This window comes from Oncorhynchus masou, chromosome 15 (genome assembly GCF_036934945.1).
Source record: "Oncorhynchus masou masou isolate Uvic2021 chromosome 15, UVic_Omas_1.1, whole genome shotgun sequence".
NCBI classification, from domain to species: domain Eukaryota; kingdom Metazoa; phylum Chordata; class Actinopteri; order Salmoniformes; family Salmonidae; genus Oncorhynchus; species Oncorhynchus masou.
In genome coordinates, this window is record NC_088226.1 from 72,781,932 (window position 1) to 72,798,355 (window position 16,424).

The 16,424-nt window shown below is 44.9% G+C and overlaps 1 protein-coding gene across 3 annotated transcripts; it reads left to right on the forward strand.

Annotated features, from left to right (window-relative positions):
- Window positions 1–239: 239 nt before the first annotated feature.
- On the forward strand, window positions 240–15,731 carry snapc5 (small nuclear RNA activating complex, polypeptide 5). 3 transcript variants are annotated; one of them, XM_064990209.1, is made up of 4 exons: window positions 240–328; window positions 2,863–2,977; window positions 12,187–12,264; window positions 12,409–13,018. In XM_064990209.1, the coding sequence occupies exons 2-4, from the start codon at window positions 2,888–2,890 to the stop codon at window positions 12,601–12,603; spliced, it is 363 nt and encodes a 120-aa protein (XP_064846281.1). In that variant the 5' UTR covers window positions 240–328; window positions 2,863–2,887; the 3' UTR covers window positions 12,604–13,018. The 3 variants fall into 3 exon arrangements, with proteins under 3 accessions (XP_064846281.1, XP_064846280.1, XP_064846282.1); XM_064990208.1 differs by having other exon boundaries at window positions 247–496; XM_064990210.1 differs by having other exon boundaries at window positions 251–328; window positions 2,870–2,977; window positions 12,409–15,731.
- The last annotated feature ends 693 nt before the right edge of the window (window positions 15,732–16,424 follow it).

Consider the following 16,424-nt stretch of genomic DNA (forward strand, 5'->3'; position numbering starts at 1 on the left):
ACATAAGCAGAACTGAGGTCCAAAAATGAACTACCTTTTTGGGGTAACATCCGAGATAATCTAATGTTGATCATTTTTATAACATTATGAATCATTTGATTAAAAACCGACTTTGTCGTCATCATGTCCAATCAGCCGACCGAACCTGAAGATCCCGTGTGTGTGTGTTTAATGTTGTAGGAGACCACAACACGGCGCTAAAGGGTCACATCAAACTGCTGAGATGTGGGCGGGAAGTGAACCCGGAAGTGTGCGGAAGGAAAACCACGTGAATGAACAACGGAGGCTACAACAACATAACGAGTAGCATTGTATCATCAGCGCTATGGTAAACTATAGACCGTTATAACGCTGTTGATGTGTCATTCAAATATGACATGAGTTTATTTGCTGGCTAGTCATCCATCAATGTGCACGTTGCTGGCCTGCAAGTGGCCTTGTATTTGCTGCAAAGAGGAGATACACAAACGAACCATTTTTTTTTGTGTGTGTGAAGGTTTGTGAAATATATAGAAAGCTTAATTGTGGATGATTTGACAAAGCTGAGGTTGTTGTTGGTAGCATATTAGCTAACTATATTAATAAGACAACGTTAAATGATGTGTTCTGTGGCATATAATTTTTCCTGATTGAATTTGCTGCAGGGGGGGGTGTAATTTTAACATGGGCTAGCTATAATGTTGTATAAACGTTGACAAATGGGAACGTTTCTCGACAGCATCCTCCCTCGACGGAGTAAATGGGGAAACCGAGGCTTTCTGAAGTGAAGGTTTCGACGCTTTCCCCCCCAAATTGTACCGGAAGACAATTAATTTAATCAGATCTTAATGATCTGTTTTATAATGCACATTTAGTGACAGAGGTATATATTTTTTGAATCCGTTTTCATTATAACATCGTGGTACAGCGCTAAGTTACAATTCCAGATTTGCATCATGCTTCTCATTTTTGTCTTCCAAGTTGATTATTTGTACAAAAAAAGGAATCTATGGCATTATTTGGGATGCTTAAGACAGACGCGTATACTAAATAAAAACTAATTATTTGAACAACCGTGCAAAAGAGGAGAAAAAATACATAAAAATAGTGTGCAATTATACGCTCACGACCCTGAATGTTCCCTCCTCTACCTGCTAAACGAGCTACCGGTCGGGATAACGTGTTTCGGTCAAATCTAAGCAGTACGGTGTCTAGCAGAGGTCGGAAATCACTGGCGTTTTGCGACACCCGGGTTGAAAAACCACGTGATCAAACGACGCTTGGGACGTCATTCGTGACGTCCTTCTGATAAAGTGATAGTCAGTTAGGAACAAATCCTTATTTACAATGACGGCCTGTCAAAAAGGCCTCCTGCGGGGACGGGGGCTAGGATTACAAATGACATTTTTTTAAATAAAAATATAGGACAAAATATACATCACAACGAGAGAGACAACAACACTACATAAAGAGAGACCTAAGATAACAACACAACATGGTAGCAGCACAAAACATGGTACAAACATTATTGTGCACAGACAACAGCACAAAGGGTAAGAATGTAGAGACAACAATACATCACACTAAGCAGTCACAACTGTCAGTAAGAGTGGCCATGATTGAGATGTCGGCACACCGCTTTGAAGTTGGTTGCTTACTGATTTCAACACGTGTCTCAGCTCCGGTATGAAACGTGTATATCACTACTACAGAGTGATTTGTAATGTTTTGACGGAGGGTTAGCTTATCTAACGTTACTGTGACTAGATGCAGCACATCCCTGATCAATACAAACCCTAACAGCTAATGCTATCTTCTGTACTCAATCATGACTGAATGTGGGGAGCCAATTAGCTCTAGTTTAGACCCCTGTCATATGGATGGAGTTGAGTTTACTAAGCCAGGTAGACAATCGCTACAGTAAGTTTGCTAAAGCCTACATATGTTGTTTTATTTAACATGTATTTAACTAGGCAAGTCAGTTAACACATTCTTATTTACAATGAGGGCCTTCCCCCCCGGGCCTGGACGACGCTGGACCAATTGTGCGCCGCCCTATGGGACTCCCAATCACGGCCGGTTGTGATACAGCCTGGAATCAAACCAGGGTCTGTAGTGGCGCCTCTAGCACTGAGATGCAGTGCCTTAGACCGCTGCGCCACTCGGGAGCCCTATTATAGTTAGTTATAGCCTGACTATAGCCTGCTGTATTTGCCTGTCTGTCTCTGTCTGAACCCACAGGACATCATGATAAATCAAATGTATTTATATAGTCCTTCGTACATCAGCTGATGTCACAAAGTGCTGTACAGAAACCCAGCCTAAAACCCCAAACAGCAAGCAATGCAGGTGTAAAAGCACGGTGGCTAAGAAAAACTCCCTAGAAAGGCCAGAACCTAGGAAGAAACCTAGAGAGGAACCAGGCTATGACGGGTGGAGATTATAAACCTAGAGAGGAACCAGGCTATGTGGGGTGTCCAGTCCTCTTCTGGCTGTGCCGGGTGGAGATTATAACAGAACATGGCCAAGATGATCAAATGTTCATAAATGACCAGCATGGTCAAATAATAATAAGGCAGAACAGAGCTGAAAAAGGAAGATGCATACTAATGCAACTGGTGTGAAACGGCTAGCTAGTTAGCGGTGCGCGCTAGTTGCATTTCAATCTGTGACATCACTCGCTCTGAGACCTTGAAGTAGTTGTTTCCCTTGCTCTGCCAAATGCTGTAGCTTTTTTTTTTTTGAGGAGCGATAGGTAACGATGCTTCGAGGGTAACGTCGTTGTTGTTGTTGTTGTTCAAAGGGAACTCTGGTTCAAGCCCAGGTTGGGGCGAGGAGAGTGACGGAAGCAACACTGTTACACTAATACTGTATGTCTCTCAGTATTTAGGTCTAACCACCAGACACCATGTTGAGTCGTCTACAGGAGCTAAAGAAGGAGGAGGAGACCCTCCTAAAGATTAAAGTTATGCTGCAGGACCAGCTCAACAGACTCAAGGTACTGCTACTTTCTATTTTACCTCCACCTATGTAAATAAGTATGGCATCCTTCCCTCCTCCAAGTATTTATTGTATTTGGGGTTTATTATGGATCCCCATTAGTTCCTGTTGCCAAGGCAGCAGCTACTCTTCCTGGGGTTTATTATGGATCCCCATTAGTTCCTGCCAAGGCAGCACTCTTCCTGGGGTTTATTATGGATCCCCATTAGTTCCTGCCAAGGCAGCAGCTACTCTTCCTAGGGTTTACTATGGATCCCCATTAGTTCCTGCCAAGGCAGCAGCTACTCTTCCTGGGGTTTATTATGGATCCCCATTAGTTCCTGTTGCCAAGGCAGCAGCTACTCTTCCTGGGGTTTATTATGGATCCCCATTAGTTCCTGCCAAGGCAGCAGCTACTCTTCCTGGGGTTTATTATGGATCCCCATTAGTTCCTGCCAAGGCAGCAGCTACTCTTCCTGGGGTTTATTATGGATCCCCATTAGTTCCTGCCAAGGCAGCAGCTATTCTTCCTGGGGTCCAGCAACATTAATGCAGTTCTATAGAATATATAGTTCTATAGAATTCATTATGTGTTTTCCCTCAGGGCACTACGACCTACATATTCACCACATGGCCAAAAGTATGTAGACACCTGCTCATCGAACATCTCATTACAAAATCATGAGCATTGATGTTAATTAATCCCCCCCTTTGCATCCATCACTCTTCTGGCCTTCCACTAGCTGCTATAACAGCCTCCACTCTTCTGGGAAGGCTTTCCACTAGATGTTGGAACATTGCTGCTATAACAGCCTCCACTCTTCTGGGAAGGCTTTCCACTAGATGTAGGAACATTGCTGCTATAACAGCCTCCACTCTTCTGGGAAGGCTTTCCACTAGATGTAGGAACATTGCTGCTATAACAGCCTCCACTCTTCTGGGAAGGCTTTCCACTAGATGTTGGAACATTGCTGCTATAACAGCCTCCACTCTTCTGGGAAGGCTTTCCACTAGATGTTGGAACATTGCTGCTATAACAGCCTCTACTCTTCTGGGAAGGCTTTCCACTAGATGTTGGAACATTGCTGCTATAACAGCCTCCACTCTTCTGGGAAGGCTTTCCACTAGATGTAGGAACATTGCTGCTATAACAGCCTCCACTCTTCTGGGAAGGCTTTCCACTAGATGTAGGAACATTGCTGCTATAACAGCCTCCACTCTTCTGGGAAGGCTTTCCACTAGATGTTGGAACATTGCTGCTATAACAGCCTCCACTCTTCTGGGAAGGCTTTCCACTAGATGTTGGAACATTGCTGCTATAACAGCCTCCACTCTTCTGGGAAGGCTTTCCACTAGATGTTGGAACATTGCTGCTATAACAGCCTCCACTCCTCTGGGAAGGCTTTCCACTAGATGTTGGAACATTGCTGCTATAACAGCCTCCACTCTTCTGGGAAGGCTTTCCACTAGATGTTGGAACATTGCTGCTATAACAGCCTCCACTCTTCTGGGAAGGCGTTCCACTAGATGTTGGAACATTGCTGCTATAACAGCCTCCACTCTTCTGGGAAGGCTTTCCACTAGATGTTGGAACACTGCTGCTATAACAGCCTCCACTCTTCTGGGAAGGCTTTCCACTAGATGTTGGAACACTGCTGCTATAACAGCCTCCACTCTTCTGGGAAGGCTTTCCACTAGATGTTGGAACATTGCTGCTATAACAGCCTCCACTCTTCTGGGAAGGCTTTCCACTAGATGTTGGAACATTGCTGCTATAACAGCCTCCACTCTTCTGGGAAGGCGTTCCACTAGATGTTGGAACATTGCTGCTATAACAGCCTCCACTCTTCTGGGAAGGCTTTCCACTAGATGTTGGAACATTGCTGCGGGGACTTGCTTCGATTCAGCCACAAGAGCATTAGTGAGGTCGGGATGTTTGCCGATAGGAATGGCCCGTGGTCGATGTTCCAATTTTTCTCAAAGGTGTTCGATGAGGTTGAGGTCAGGGCTCTGAGCAGGCCAGTCAAGTTCTTCCACACCGATCTCAACAAACCATTTCTGTATGGACCTGGCTTTGTGCACGGGGGCATTGTCATGCTGAAACAGGAAAGGGCCTTCCCCAAACTGTTGCCAAAAAGTTGGAAGCACAGAATCATTTAGAATGTCATTGTATGCTGTAGCATTAATATTTCCATTTACTGGAACTAAGGGGCCCGAACCATGAAAAACATCCCCAGACCATTATTCCTCCTCCACCAAACTTTACAGTTGGCACTCTGCATCTGGGTTTGGCATAGTTCGTCGGACTGCCAGGTGGTGAAGCGTGCATGCATCACTCCAGAGAACGCGTTTCCACTGCTCCAGAGTCCAATGGCGGCGAGCTTTACACCAATCCAGCCGACACTTGGCATTGCGATCTTAGGTTTGTGTGCGGCTGCTCGGCCATGGAAACCCATTTCAGGAAGCTCCCGACAAACAGTTCTTGTGCTGATGTTGTTTCCAGAGGTAGTTTGGAACTCGTTTGTGAGTGTTGCAACCGAGGACAGACGCTACGCTCTTCAGCACTCGGCCGTCCATTTCTGTGAGCTTGTGTGGCCTATCACTTTGCGGCTGAGCCATTGTTGCGCCTCGACGTTTCCACTTTACAATAACCGGGGAAGCTCTAGCAGGGCAGACATTTGACAAAGTGACTTGATGGAAAAATGGCATCCTATGACAGTGCCATGTTAAGTCACTTAGCTCTTCAGTAAAGCCATTCTATGGCCTATGTTTGTCTATGGAGATGTCATGGCTGTGTGCCCAATTTTATACACCCGTCATCAACGGGTGTGGCTAAAGTAGCAGAATCCACTAATTTGAAGGGGTGTCCACATACTTTTGGTATATTTAGGACTAACTTATTCCTTGCCACCCACTCTGAAACTAACTACAGCTCTTTGTTAAGTGTTGCAGTCATTTCAGTCACTGTAGTAGCTGACGTGTATAGTGTTGAGTCAGCCACACACATAGACACTCTGGCTTTACTCCAAGCAGCTCAAAGCAACAAAACAGCTCCCACTATCTTTTTAATCATCAATTTCTCTCAGCCAATCATCAGTCATTTGTGTAAGTGCTGTGCTTGTTGAGTGTCCTTCCCTATCAGCGTGCTGAATGTCGTTGTTGGCAATTGGTTTACTGTACAAATGACATTGTATCTGGTCAGACACCATTTTTTTTTCTCCAAAAAAGTTTACTAAGGGTTGGTAACAGGCTGATTTTGTTTGTCTATTTGAGCCAGTAAAGGGTGCTTACTTTTGCTTCCCTCCAGGCCTGAGGGAACACGCGTTCTAGTAGGCTTAGATTGAAGATGTCTGGATGTCAGAAGGTGAATTCACCAATTTGTAAGTCGCTCTGGATAAGAGCGTCTGCTAAATGACTTAAATGTAAATGTAAAGATATGGCAAATGGGAGTGACAATATCGTCCACTATTATCCTCAGTAATTTTCCATCCAAGTTGTCAGACCCCAGTGGCTTGTCATTGTTCATAGACACATTTTTATTGTTTTTTACTCTTCCACACTCATTTTACGGAATTCGAAATTACAATGCTTGCCTTTTTATAATTTGGTCCGATATACTTGGATGTGCAGTGTCGGCCTTTGTTGCTGGCGTGTCATCCCTAAGTTTGCTAATCTTGCCGATGCCATTAAAGTAGTTGTCAATATCCGTGGGTTTTGTGATGAATGAGCCATCTGATTCAGTGAATCATGGAGCTGAGTTTGCCTTTTTGCCCAAAATGTCATTTTAGGTGCTCCAAAGCTTTTTTTATTATCATTCTTTATATAATTTATTTGTTTCATAGAATAGTTTCTTCTTTTTATTTAGTTTAGTCACATGATTTCTCATTTTGCAGTATGTTTTCCAAGCAGCCAGACTTCGGAATGTATTCAGACCTTCCTGCACATTAAAAATAAAACATAAAACCCCCGCAATGACAAAGTGAAAACATGGTTTTAGAAATGTTTGCATATTAATAAAAAAACCTGAAAAACATACAATTTAATTAAGTATTCAGACCCTGTGCTATGAGACTCCAAATTGAGCTCCGGTGCATCCTGTTTCCATTGATCATCCTTGAGATGTTTCTACAACTTGATTGGAGTCCACCTGTGGTCAATTCAATTGATTGAACATGATTTGGAAAGGCATACACCTGTCTGTATAAGGTCCCACAGTTGACAGTGCATGTCAGAGCAAAAACCAAGCCATGAGGTCGAAGGTTTTGTCCATAGAGAACGAGTCAGGTTTGTGTTGAGGCACAGATCTGGGGAAGGGCACCAAAATATGTCTGCAGCATTGAATGTCCCCAGGAACACAGTGGCCTCCATCATTCTTAAATTGAAAAAAGTTTGGAATCAGAGACTCCTCCTAGAGCTGGCCGCCCGGCCGAACTGAGCAATCGAGGGAGGTGACCAAGAACCCGATGGTCACTCTGACAGAGCTCCAGAGTTCCTCTGTGGAGATGGGAGAACCTTCCAGAAGGACAACGATCTCTGCAGCACTCCACCAATCAGGACTTTATGGTAGTGGCCAGACGGACGCCACTCCTCAGGTGTCACTTCTAGAGGAATCCTGGCACCATCCCTACGGTGAAGCCTGGTGGTGGCACCATCCCTACGGTGAAGCATGGTGGTGGCAGCATCATGCTGTGGGGATGTTTTTCAGCGGCAGGAACTGGAAGACTAGTCAGGATCGAGGGAAAGATGAATGGAGCAAAGTACAGAGAGATCCTTGATGAAAACCTGCTCCAGAGCGCTCAGGACCTCAGACTGGGGTGAAGGTTCACCTTCCAACAGGACAACGACCCTAAGCACACAGCCAAGCCAACGCAGGAGTAGCTTCGGGACAAGTCTCTATGTCCTTGAGTGGCCCAGCCAGAGCACTGACTTTAACACGATCGAACATCTCTGGAGAGACCTAAAAATACCTGTGCAGCAACGCTCCCCATCCAACCTGACAGAGCTTGAGAGGATCTGCAGAGAATGAGAGAAACTCCCCAAATACTGGTAAGAGTCATACCCAAGAAAAACTCGAGGCTGTAATTGCTGCCAAAGTGCTTCAACAAAGTACTGAGTAAAGGGTCTGAATACTTATGTAAATGTAATAGATTTTTTTATATATATATATATATATATATATTAGCATAAATGTCTAAAATCCTGTTTTTGTTTTGTCATTGTGGGATTGATGAGGGGCAAAAACCATTTAATCAGTGTTAGAATAAAAAATAATAATATATAAAGAAATAATAAAATAAACGCCCAATTTGGCTGTGGCTTTTTTAATAAAATGTGGAAACAGTCAAGGGGTCCCAGATTCAAGTTCCTTATTTGCCGTTCCCTTTTTTTCTTTGCCCTTTCAACCATGTTTCAATTCCTCATCAATCCACAGGGGATTTAACAGTTTTTACAGTCATTTTCTTAATGGGTACCTGCTTATTAGTAACTGGGAATAAGCTATTTCATAAATGTGTCAAGTGCAGCGTCTGGTTGCTCCTCATTACACACTACAGACCAGCAGCGTCTGGTTGCTCCTCATTACACACCACAGACCAGCAGCGTCTGGTTGCTCCTCATTACACACTACAGACCAGCAGCGTCTGGTTGCTCCTCATTACTCACCACAGACCAGCAGCGTCTGGTTGCTCCTCATTACTCACCACAGACCAGCAGCGTCTGGTTGCTCCTCATTACTCACCACAGACCAGCAGCGTCTGGTTGCTCCTCATTACTCACCACAGACCAGCAGCGTCTGGTTGCTCCTCATTACACACTAAAGACCAGCAGCGTCTGGTTGCTCCTCATTACTCACCACAGACCAACAGCTTCTGGTTGCTCCTCATTACACACCACAGACCAGCAGCGTCTGGTTGCTCCTCATTACTCACCACAGACCAGCAGCGTCTGGTTGCTCCTCATTACTCACCACAGACCAGCAGCGTCTGGTTGCTCCTCATTACTCACTACAGACCAGCAGCGTCTGGTTGCTCCTCATTACTCACCACAGACCAGCAGCGTCTGGTTGCTCCTCATTACACACCACAGACCAGCAGCGTCTGGTTGCTCCTCATTACACACCACAGACCAGCAGCGTCTGGTTGCTCCTCATTACACACCACAGACCAGCAGCGTCTGGTTGCTCCTCATTACTCACCACAGACCAGCAGTGTCTGGTTGCTCCTCATTACTCACCACAGACCAGCAGCGTCTGGTTGCCCCTCATTACACACCACAGACCAGCAGCGTCTGGTTGCTCCTCATTACACACCACAGACCAGCAGCGTCTGGTTGCTCCTCATTACACACCACGGACCAGCAGCGTCTGGTTGCTCCTCATTACACACCACGGACCAGCAGCGTCTGGTTGCTCCTCATTACAAACTACAGACCAGCAGCGTCTGGTTGCTCCTCATTACACACCACAGACCAGCAGCGTCTGGTTGCTCCTCATTACACACCACAGACCAGCAGCGTCTGGTTGCTCCTCATTACTCACCACAGACCAACAGCGTCTGGTTGCTCCTCATTACACACCACAGACCAGCAGCGTCTGGTTGCTCCTCATTACACACCACAGACCAGCAGCGTCTGGTTGCTCCTCATTACACACCACAGACCAGCAGCGTCTGGTTGCTCCTCATTACACACCACAGACCAGCAGCGTCTGGTTGCTCCTCATTATAAACCAGCACATATTATTTACATCAATATAGGAATCACTACAGAACATATCATATGACCTCTTATACACTATATTAGGCCCAGCCTGACCTCTTATACACTATATTTGGCCCAGCCTGACCTCTTATACACTATATTTGGCCCAGCCTGACCTCTTATACACTATATTAGGCCCAGCCTGACCTCTTATACACTATATTAGGCCCAGCCTGACCTCTTATACACTATATGAGGCCCAGCCTGACCTCTTATACACTATATGAGGCCCAGCCTGACCTCTCATACACTATATTAGGCCCAGCCTGACCTCTTATACACTATATTAGGCCCAGCCTGACCTCTTATACACTATATTAGGCCCAGCCTGACCTCTTATACACTATAGTAGGCCCAGCCTGACCTCTTATACACTATAGTAGGCCCAGCCTGACCTCTTATACACTATAGTAGGCCCAGCCTGACTTCTTATACACTATATTAGGCCCAGCCTGACCTCTTATACACTATATTAGGCCCAGCCTGACCTCTTATACACTATATTAGGCCCAGCCTGACCTCTTATACACTATATTAGGCCCAGCCTGACCTCTTATACACTATATTAGGCCCAGCCTGACCTCTTATACACTATATTAGACCCAGCCTGACCTCTTATACACTATATTAGGCCCAGCCTGACCTCTTATACACTATATTAGGCCCAGCCTGACCTCTTATACACTATATTAGGCCCAGCCTGACCTCTTATACACTATATTAGGCCCAGCCTGACCTCTTATACACTACATTAGGCCCAGCCTGTCCTCTTATACACTATATTAGGCCCAGCCTTTGGAACTGTGGTTTTCCTAGATATGGCTACTATATTGTGATCAATACATCTGATGGATTTGGATACTGCTTTAAAGCAGATTTCTGCTGCATTAGTAAAGATGTGATCAATTAATGTTGAGGATTTCATTCCTGTGCTGTTTGTAACTACCCTGGTAGGTTGACTGATAACCTGAACCAGGTTCCAGGCTATGGTTACAGTTTGAAGCTTTTTATTGAGTGGGCAGCTTGATTAAAGCCAGTCAATATTTAAATCACCCAGGAAATTTACCTCTTTGTTCAAATCACATACATTTATCAAGCATTTCACACATTATCCAGACACTGACTGTTTGCACTAAGTGGTCTATAGCAGCTTCCCATCAGAATGGGCTTTAGGTGAGGCAGATGACCCTGTAGCCATATTACTAGATTAGATTGATTGAGTAATCACTGATCTGACCAGGCTAGATAGATGAAATCAGGGGTCCCACTTCATGGCTGAATAGGTGGGATCTTTCAAATGAAATTGTATTAGTCAATGCAAATAGTCTGGGTAGCCATTTGATTAGATGTTGAGGAATCTTATGGCTTTGGGGTAGAAGCTGTTGAGAAGCCTCTTGGACCTAGACTTGGTGCTCCGGTACCGCTTGCCGTGTGGTAGCAGAGAGAACAGTCTGGCGATCTTTGACAATTTTTAGGGACTTTCTCTGACACCGCCTGGTATAGAGGTCCTGGATGGCAGGTAGCTTGGCCCCAGTGATGTACTGGGCCGTACCCACTACCCTCTGTAGTGCCTTGCGGTCGGAGACTGAGCAGTTGCCAACCGGTCAGGATGCTCTCGATGGTGCAGCTATAGAAACTTTTGAGGATCTGGGGACCCCATGCCAAATCTTTTCAGTCTCCTGAGGGGGAATAGGTTTTGTCGTGCCCTCTTCACGACTGTCTTGGTGTGTTTGGACCATGTTAGTTTGTTGTTGATGTTGACGCCAAGGAACTTGGAGCTCTCAACCTGCTCCACTACAGCCCCGTTGATGGGAATGGGGGCGTGCTCGGTCCTCTTTTTTTCCCCCTGTAGTCCACAATCATCTCCTTTGTCTTCATCACGTTGAGGGAGAGGTTGCTGTCTTGGCACCACACGGCCAGGTCTCTTCCCCCCCCTGTAGTCCACAATCATCTCCTTTAGTCTTGATCGATGAGGCAGGACCTTTTGTTTTTTTTCACCTATCAAACCATGTTAGTTCAGAAGGATGCTTGTTAAACCTTTTCAAACAGGGCCACCTAAGCCTGAAATCCAGACCCTAATACTCCACTTCACGTACTCTGTCATGCTCAACATGTTTAGCATGTCAAGGAGTGGAATGATAACTCTGGGTACCGGTACCTTGTGTTACTATCCTCCTGGGTAATGATGGGTATAGCCCACAAAGATCTCCGCCACGGCACAACCCAAGGGGGGGGGGCGCCAACCCAGACAGGATGACCACATCAGTGAATCAACCCACTCAAGTGATGCAACCCTCCTAGGGATGGCATGAGAGAGCCCCAGTAAGCCAGTGACTCAGCCCCTGTAATAGGGTTAGAGGCAGAGAATCCCAGTGGGAAGAGTGGAACCGGCCAGGCAGAGACAGCAAGGGCGGTTCTCCTGGGTAATGCCAAATATATGACTGTCATTGTCTCCCATTGTTATTTTTTTAGTTTGAAGAAGGGGCCCTAAAGTCCATCATCAACGCTCAGACAGACGAAGGGCCTTCACAACCTGCCAGTCCTCCTGAGGTACTGCACACACGTCTCACACACACACACACACACACACACACACACACACACACACGTCACACACACACACACGTCTCACACACCTCCCCCCCACCCCACCCCCACCCGTTATCTAATAACCTCACCTCCTGTTCCCTGCAGGTTCCTCTGAACCTGGATGACGAAGCAGTGATCAACCAGACCAAACTGCTGCTGAGTGGTCCTGTAGACTACCACATAGAGGAGGAGGAAGAGGAGGAGGAGGAAGATGAGGAGGAGGACGACGACGAAGACGACGACAACAATGAGCTTGAAGCAGTGCCTGAGGAAGACGAGGAGGACGACGATTATTACTGAGTGGGCCTGTCCCAAATGGCCCCCTGTTCCCAATGTAGTGCACTGGGCTTGAGCAGGGACCTGGACAAATGTAGTGCACTGGGCTTGAGCAGGGACCTGGACAAATGTAGTGCACTGGGCTTGAGCAGGGACCTGGACAAATGTAGTGCACTGGGCTTGAGCAGGGACCTGGACAAATGTAGTGCACTGGGCTTGAGCAGGGACCTGGACAAATGTAGTGCACTACATAGGTAATAGGATGTAATTTGGGGCGTTGCCAGTGTATCGACCTCCTAAAGAGATGTGTGTATATAATATTACAGACTGTTCTTTTGTTTTGCATCCTGTACTTCTGAAGTTATTTATTATTATTATTATTATTATTATTAGTTAGTTAAACTACTAACTTACAGTGGTAAATAAAATGTAGACAGTCTCCTTCTGTTCTTGTCAACTCCTTACTGAATTGTCATGTTTGGCTTGACAATGACAGCAGTAGAGTTGGCTAGAGTACAAACAGATCTGGGACCAGGCTTGTTGTCATTACATAATGACAGCAGTAGAGTTGGCTAGAGCACAAACAGATCTGGGACCAGGCTATTGTCATGCCATAATGACAGCAGTGGAGTTGGCTAGAGCACAAACAGATCTGGGACCAGGCTATTGTCATGCCATAATGACAGCAGTAGAGTTGGCTAGAGTACAAACAGATCTGGGACCAGGCTTGTTGTCATTACATAATGACAGCAGTGGAGTTGGCTAGAGCACAAACAGATCTGGGACCAGGCTATTGTCATGCCATAATGACAGCAGTAGAGTTGGCTAGAGTACAAACAGATCTGGGACCAGGCTTGTTGTCATGCCATAATGACGGCAGTAGAGTTGGCTAGAGTACAAACAGATCTGGGACCAGGCTTGTTGTCATTACATAATGACAGCAGTGGAGTTGGCTAGAGTACAAACAGATCTGGGACCAGGCTTGTTGTCATTACATAATGACGGCAGTAGAGTTGGCTAGAGCACAAACAGATCTGGGACCAGGCTATTGTCATTACATAATGACAGCAGTGGAGTTGGCTAGAGCACAAACAGATCTGGGACCAGGCTATTGTCATGCCATAATGACAGCAGTAGAGTTGGCTAGAGTACAAACAGATCTGGGACCAGGCTTGTTGTCATTACATAATGACAGCAGTAGAGTTGGCTAGAGCACAAACAGATCTGGGACCAGGCTATTGTCATGCCATAATGACAGCAGTGGAGTTGGCTAGAGCACAAACAGATCTGGGACCAGGCTATTGTCATGCCATAATGACAGCAGTGGAGTTGGCTAGAGCACAAACAGATCTGGGACCAGGCTATTGTCATGCCATAATGACAGCAGTGGAGTTGGCTAGAGTACAAACAGATCTGGGAGCAGGCTAGATGTAAATGTATTGATTTACTGTAAGAACATGAACAGGAATGAACTGTGTTCTCCCTCACATTAATTAATAAGGTCTTTTTTTTGTAGCCTGGGATACTAAAAGATCTGTTTTGTGCTGTATAGCCACTGTTATCATGTTATACATAATATTGTAGCGATCCTTGCTAATATGAGCCATGTTACAATTCCCGCCAAGTGGGTTAACCCTATTGGCACGACACATGGAGGGGTTGTTCTGTCAGGCTCAGCGACCCAGGTTCGCTTCCCTGTCTGGGACCAGGCTGTCTGACGTATCGCCTGTAAAACCATAGAGTTTTTGTTCCATATCCGGTTCTCGTTCAGTATCTCTCACTGGTCCAGCAGTAATTGTAGTGTTCAATGCTTGTAGCTCACTGTTCTACTGTTGATGTGTGTGTGTGTGTGTGTGTGTCTCTATGGATGTTGAGGCATGAATCTAGTAGGGTGGTATTCAGAACATACCGTTTCGGTACCATACCGGGGGAATACGGTATTACCGAATGTGTACACAAGGGGTACTATTTTTGTTGTTTAAAACTATACTGAACCAAAATATAAAAAACGCAACATGCAACAAGTTCAAAGTTCATATTAAGAAAAATCATTCAATTGAAATAAATTCTTTAGGCGCTAATCTATGTTGGTCACAGATACCTTCAAAGAAAATGGGATCTCGTTGCGGTATTTCTGTGCATTCAAATTCTCTAAAACGACAGGTCTCATTGTGGAGAAATGAACAATCAATTCTCTGTCAACAGCTCCGGTGGACATTCCTGCAGTCAGCATGCCAACTGCACACTCTCTCAAAACTTGAAACATCTGTGGCATTGTGTTGTGTGACATCTGCACATTTTTAGAGTGGCCTTTTATTGTCCCCAACACAAGGTGCACCTATGTAACGATCACGCTGTTTGATCGGCTTCTTGATATGCCACACCTGTCAGATGGATGATTATTTTAGCAAAATGAGAAATGCTCAATAACAGATGTAAACACATTTGTGCACACAGTTTTAGAGAAAGAAGCTTTTTGTGTGTATGGACCAATTCTGGGATCTTTTATTTCAGCTCATGAAACATGGAACCAACACTTTACCTGTTGCGTTTTTATATTGTTGTTCAGTGTATCTAGGCAACAGGGCTCTTGATCCAGGAGGGGGGGGGGGTTAATGTCTCCGCTGTAACCCACGAAGCTTAATGTTGACGTCTAGACACTTAGCGGGGCAAGTTAGCAAACCAAGTGAAAGAGCTGGAGCAGTGGCTTTGCATGCAGCCCCCCCCCCCCCCAGCAACGATTGCAAATTATACCGTCGGTATTGCTAAATATCCCCTAGAATGTAGTCCAGAACCAGAGCAAACTTGGGTTCAAATCCTTTTTTTCAAATAACTTCGATGTGCTTGATTTGAGCTCGTCTTTTGCAAATGGAACCAACAGCAACCTGACACTGTGTGCAGAGTCAAGCAAACGCTCAAATATTGGGTTTTCAAAAAGAATTTGAACCCAGGTCCGAGCCAGAAGAATCACGATCTCTCTATTTAATAAGAGCATGAAACCATGTGTACGGCTGGGCTATATTGGATATAAGGAGACAAGACAGTACAGTGGAGATCAATACATTACTGTATCAACGATAACATGCAGACTGTGCAGTATGTTATGAGAGTTAAAATTCATGAGCACAAAATAAAGAACAATGGCAAGATGGTAGATCTCTTACCGCTTTTCTACTTATAAACACATTTTGCATAATCAGTTCAAGTTTATACTTTTAATGTTGTAAAATAGTGTTTTATCTCTAAATTCTTTAGGGTGTTTTCACTGATTTCAGTCTTCTTTAAAGTGAACCCTGCGGTGAAACAAAATAACTCCGTTCTCTTTGTGTTCACACTGCCCTTGCCTTTGAATGAGGACTCAACTCTTCTGCCAGTTCACGTCCCCTGTTTTGTGGTCCGTGTCCTTTATGTTGCTATGTTTAGAAAGGACATTCAGTCAATGTACTCTGGGTCTTTACAAAGTACAGGACAAGCCCTTCCATCAGTCCGGACTGCAAGATATTTTAATCATTTATTTTATTTAACCATTATTTAACTAGGCAAGTCAGCGAAGAACAAATTCTTCTTTACAATGACGGACGACAATTGTGCGCCGTCCTATGGGACTCCCAATCACGGCCAATCACGGCCGGATGTAATACCGCTTAGATTTTAATAGCCAATAGATTACATTTAGTTAAAATATTAGATTGAATAATTGCAATCAGAGGATACTATTAACACGTAAATATTATTGATAACAGAATAAATAGCAGAAGAAGAACCTCTGTAATTGAAAATTGTACCGTTACACCCAAACTAGGCTATTACCCCAATAAGAAATATAATTGATTTTGTACCATACG

What these genes read in the sequence shown, in the direction of transcription:
- snapc5 (XM_064990209.1), top strand. Translation starts at nt 2,888, where the DNA reads ATGTTGAGTCGTCTACAGGAGCTAAAGAAGGAGGAGGAGACCCTCCTA. An exon ending in ACCAGCTCAACAGACTCAAG is followed by an intron (nt 2,978 to 12,186) that starts GTACTGCTACTT and finishes TTATTTTTTTAG; the next exon opens with TTTGAAGAAGGGGCCCTAAA. An exon ending in AACCTGCCAGTCCTCCTGAG is followed by an intron (nt 12,265 to 12,408) that starts GTACTGCACACA and finishes TGTTCCCTGCAG; the next exon opens with GTTCCTCTGAACCTGGATGA.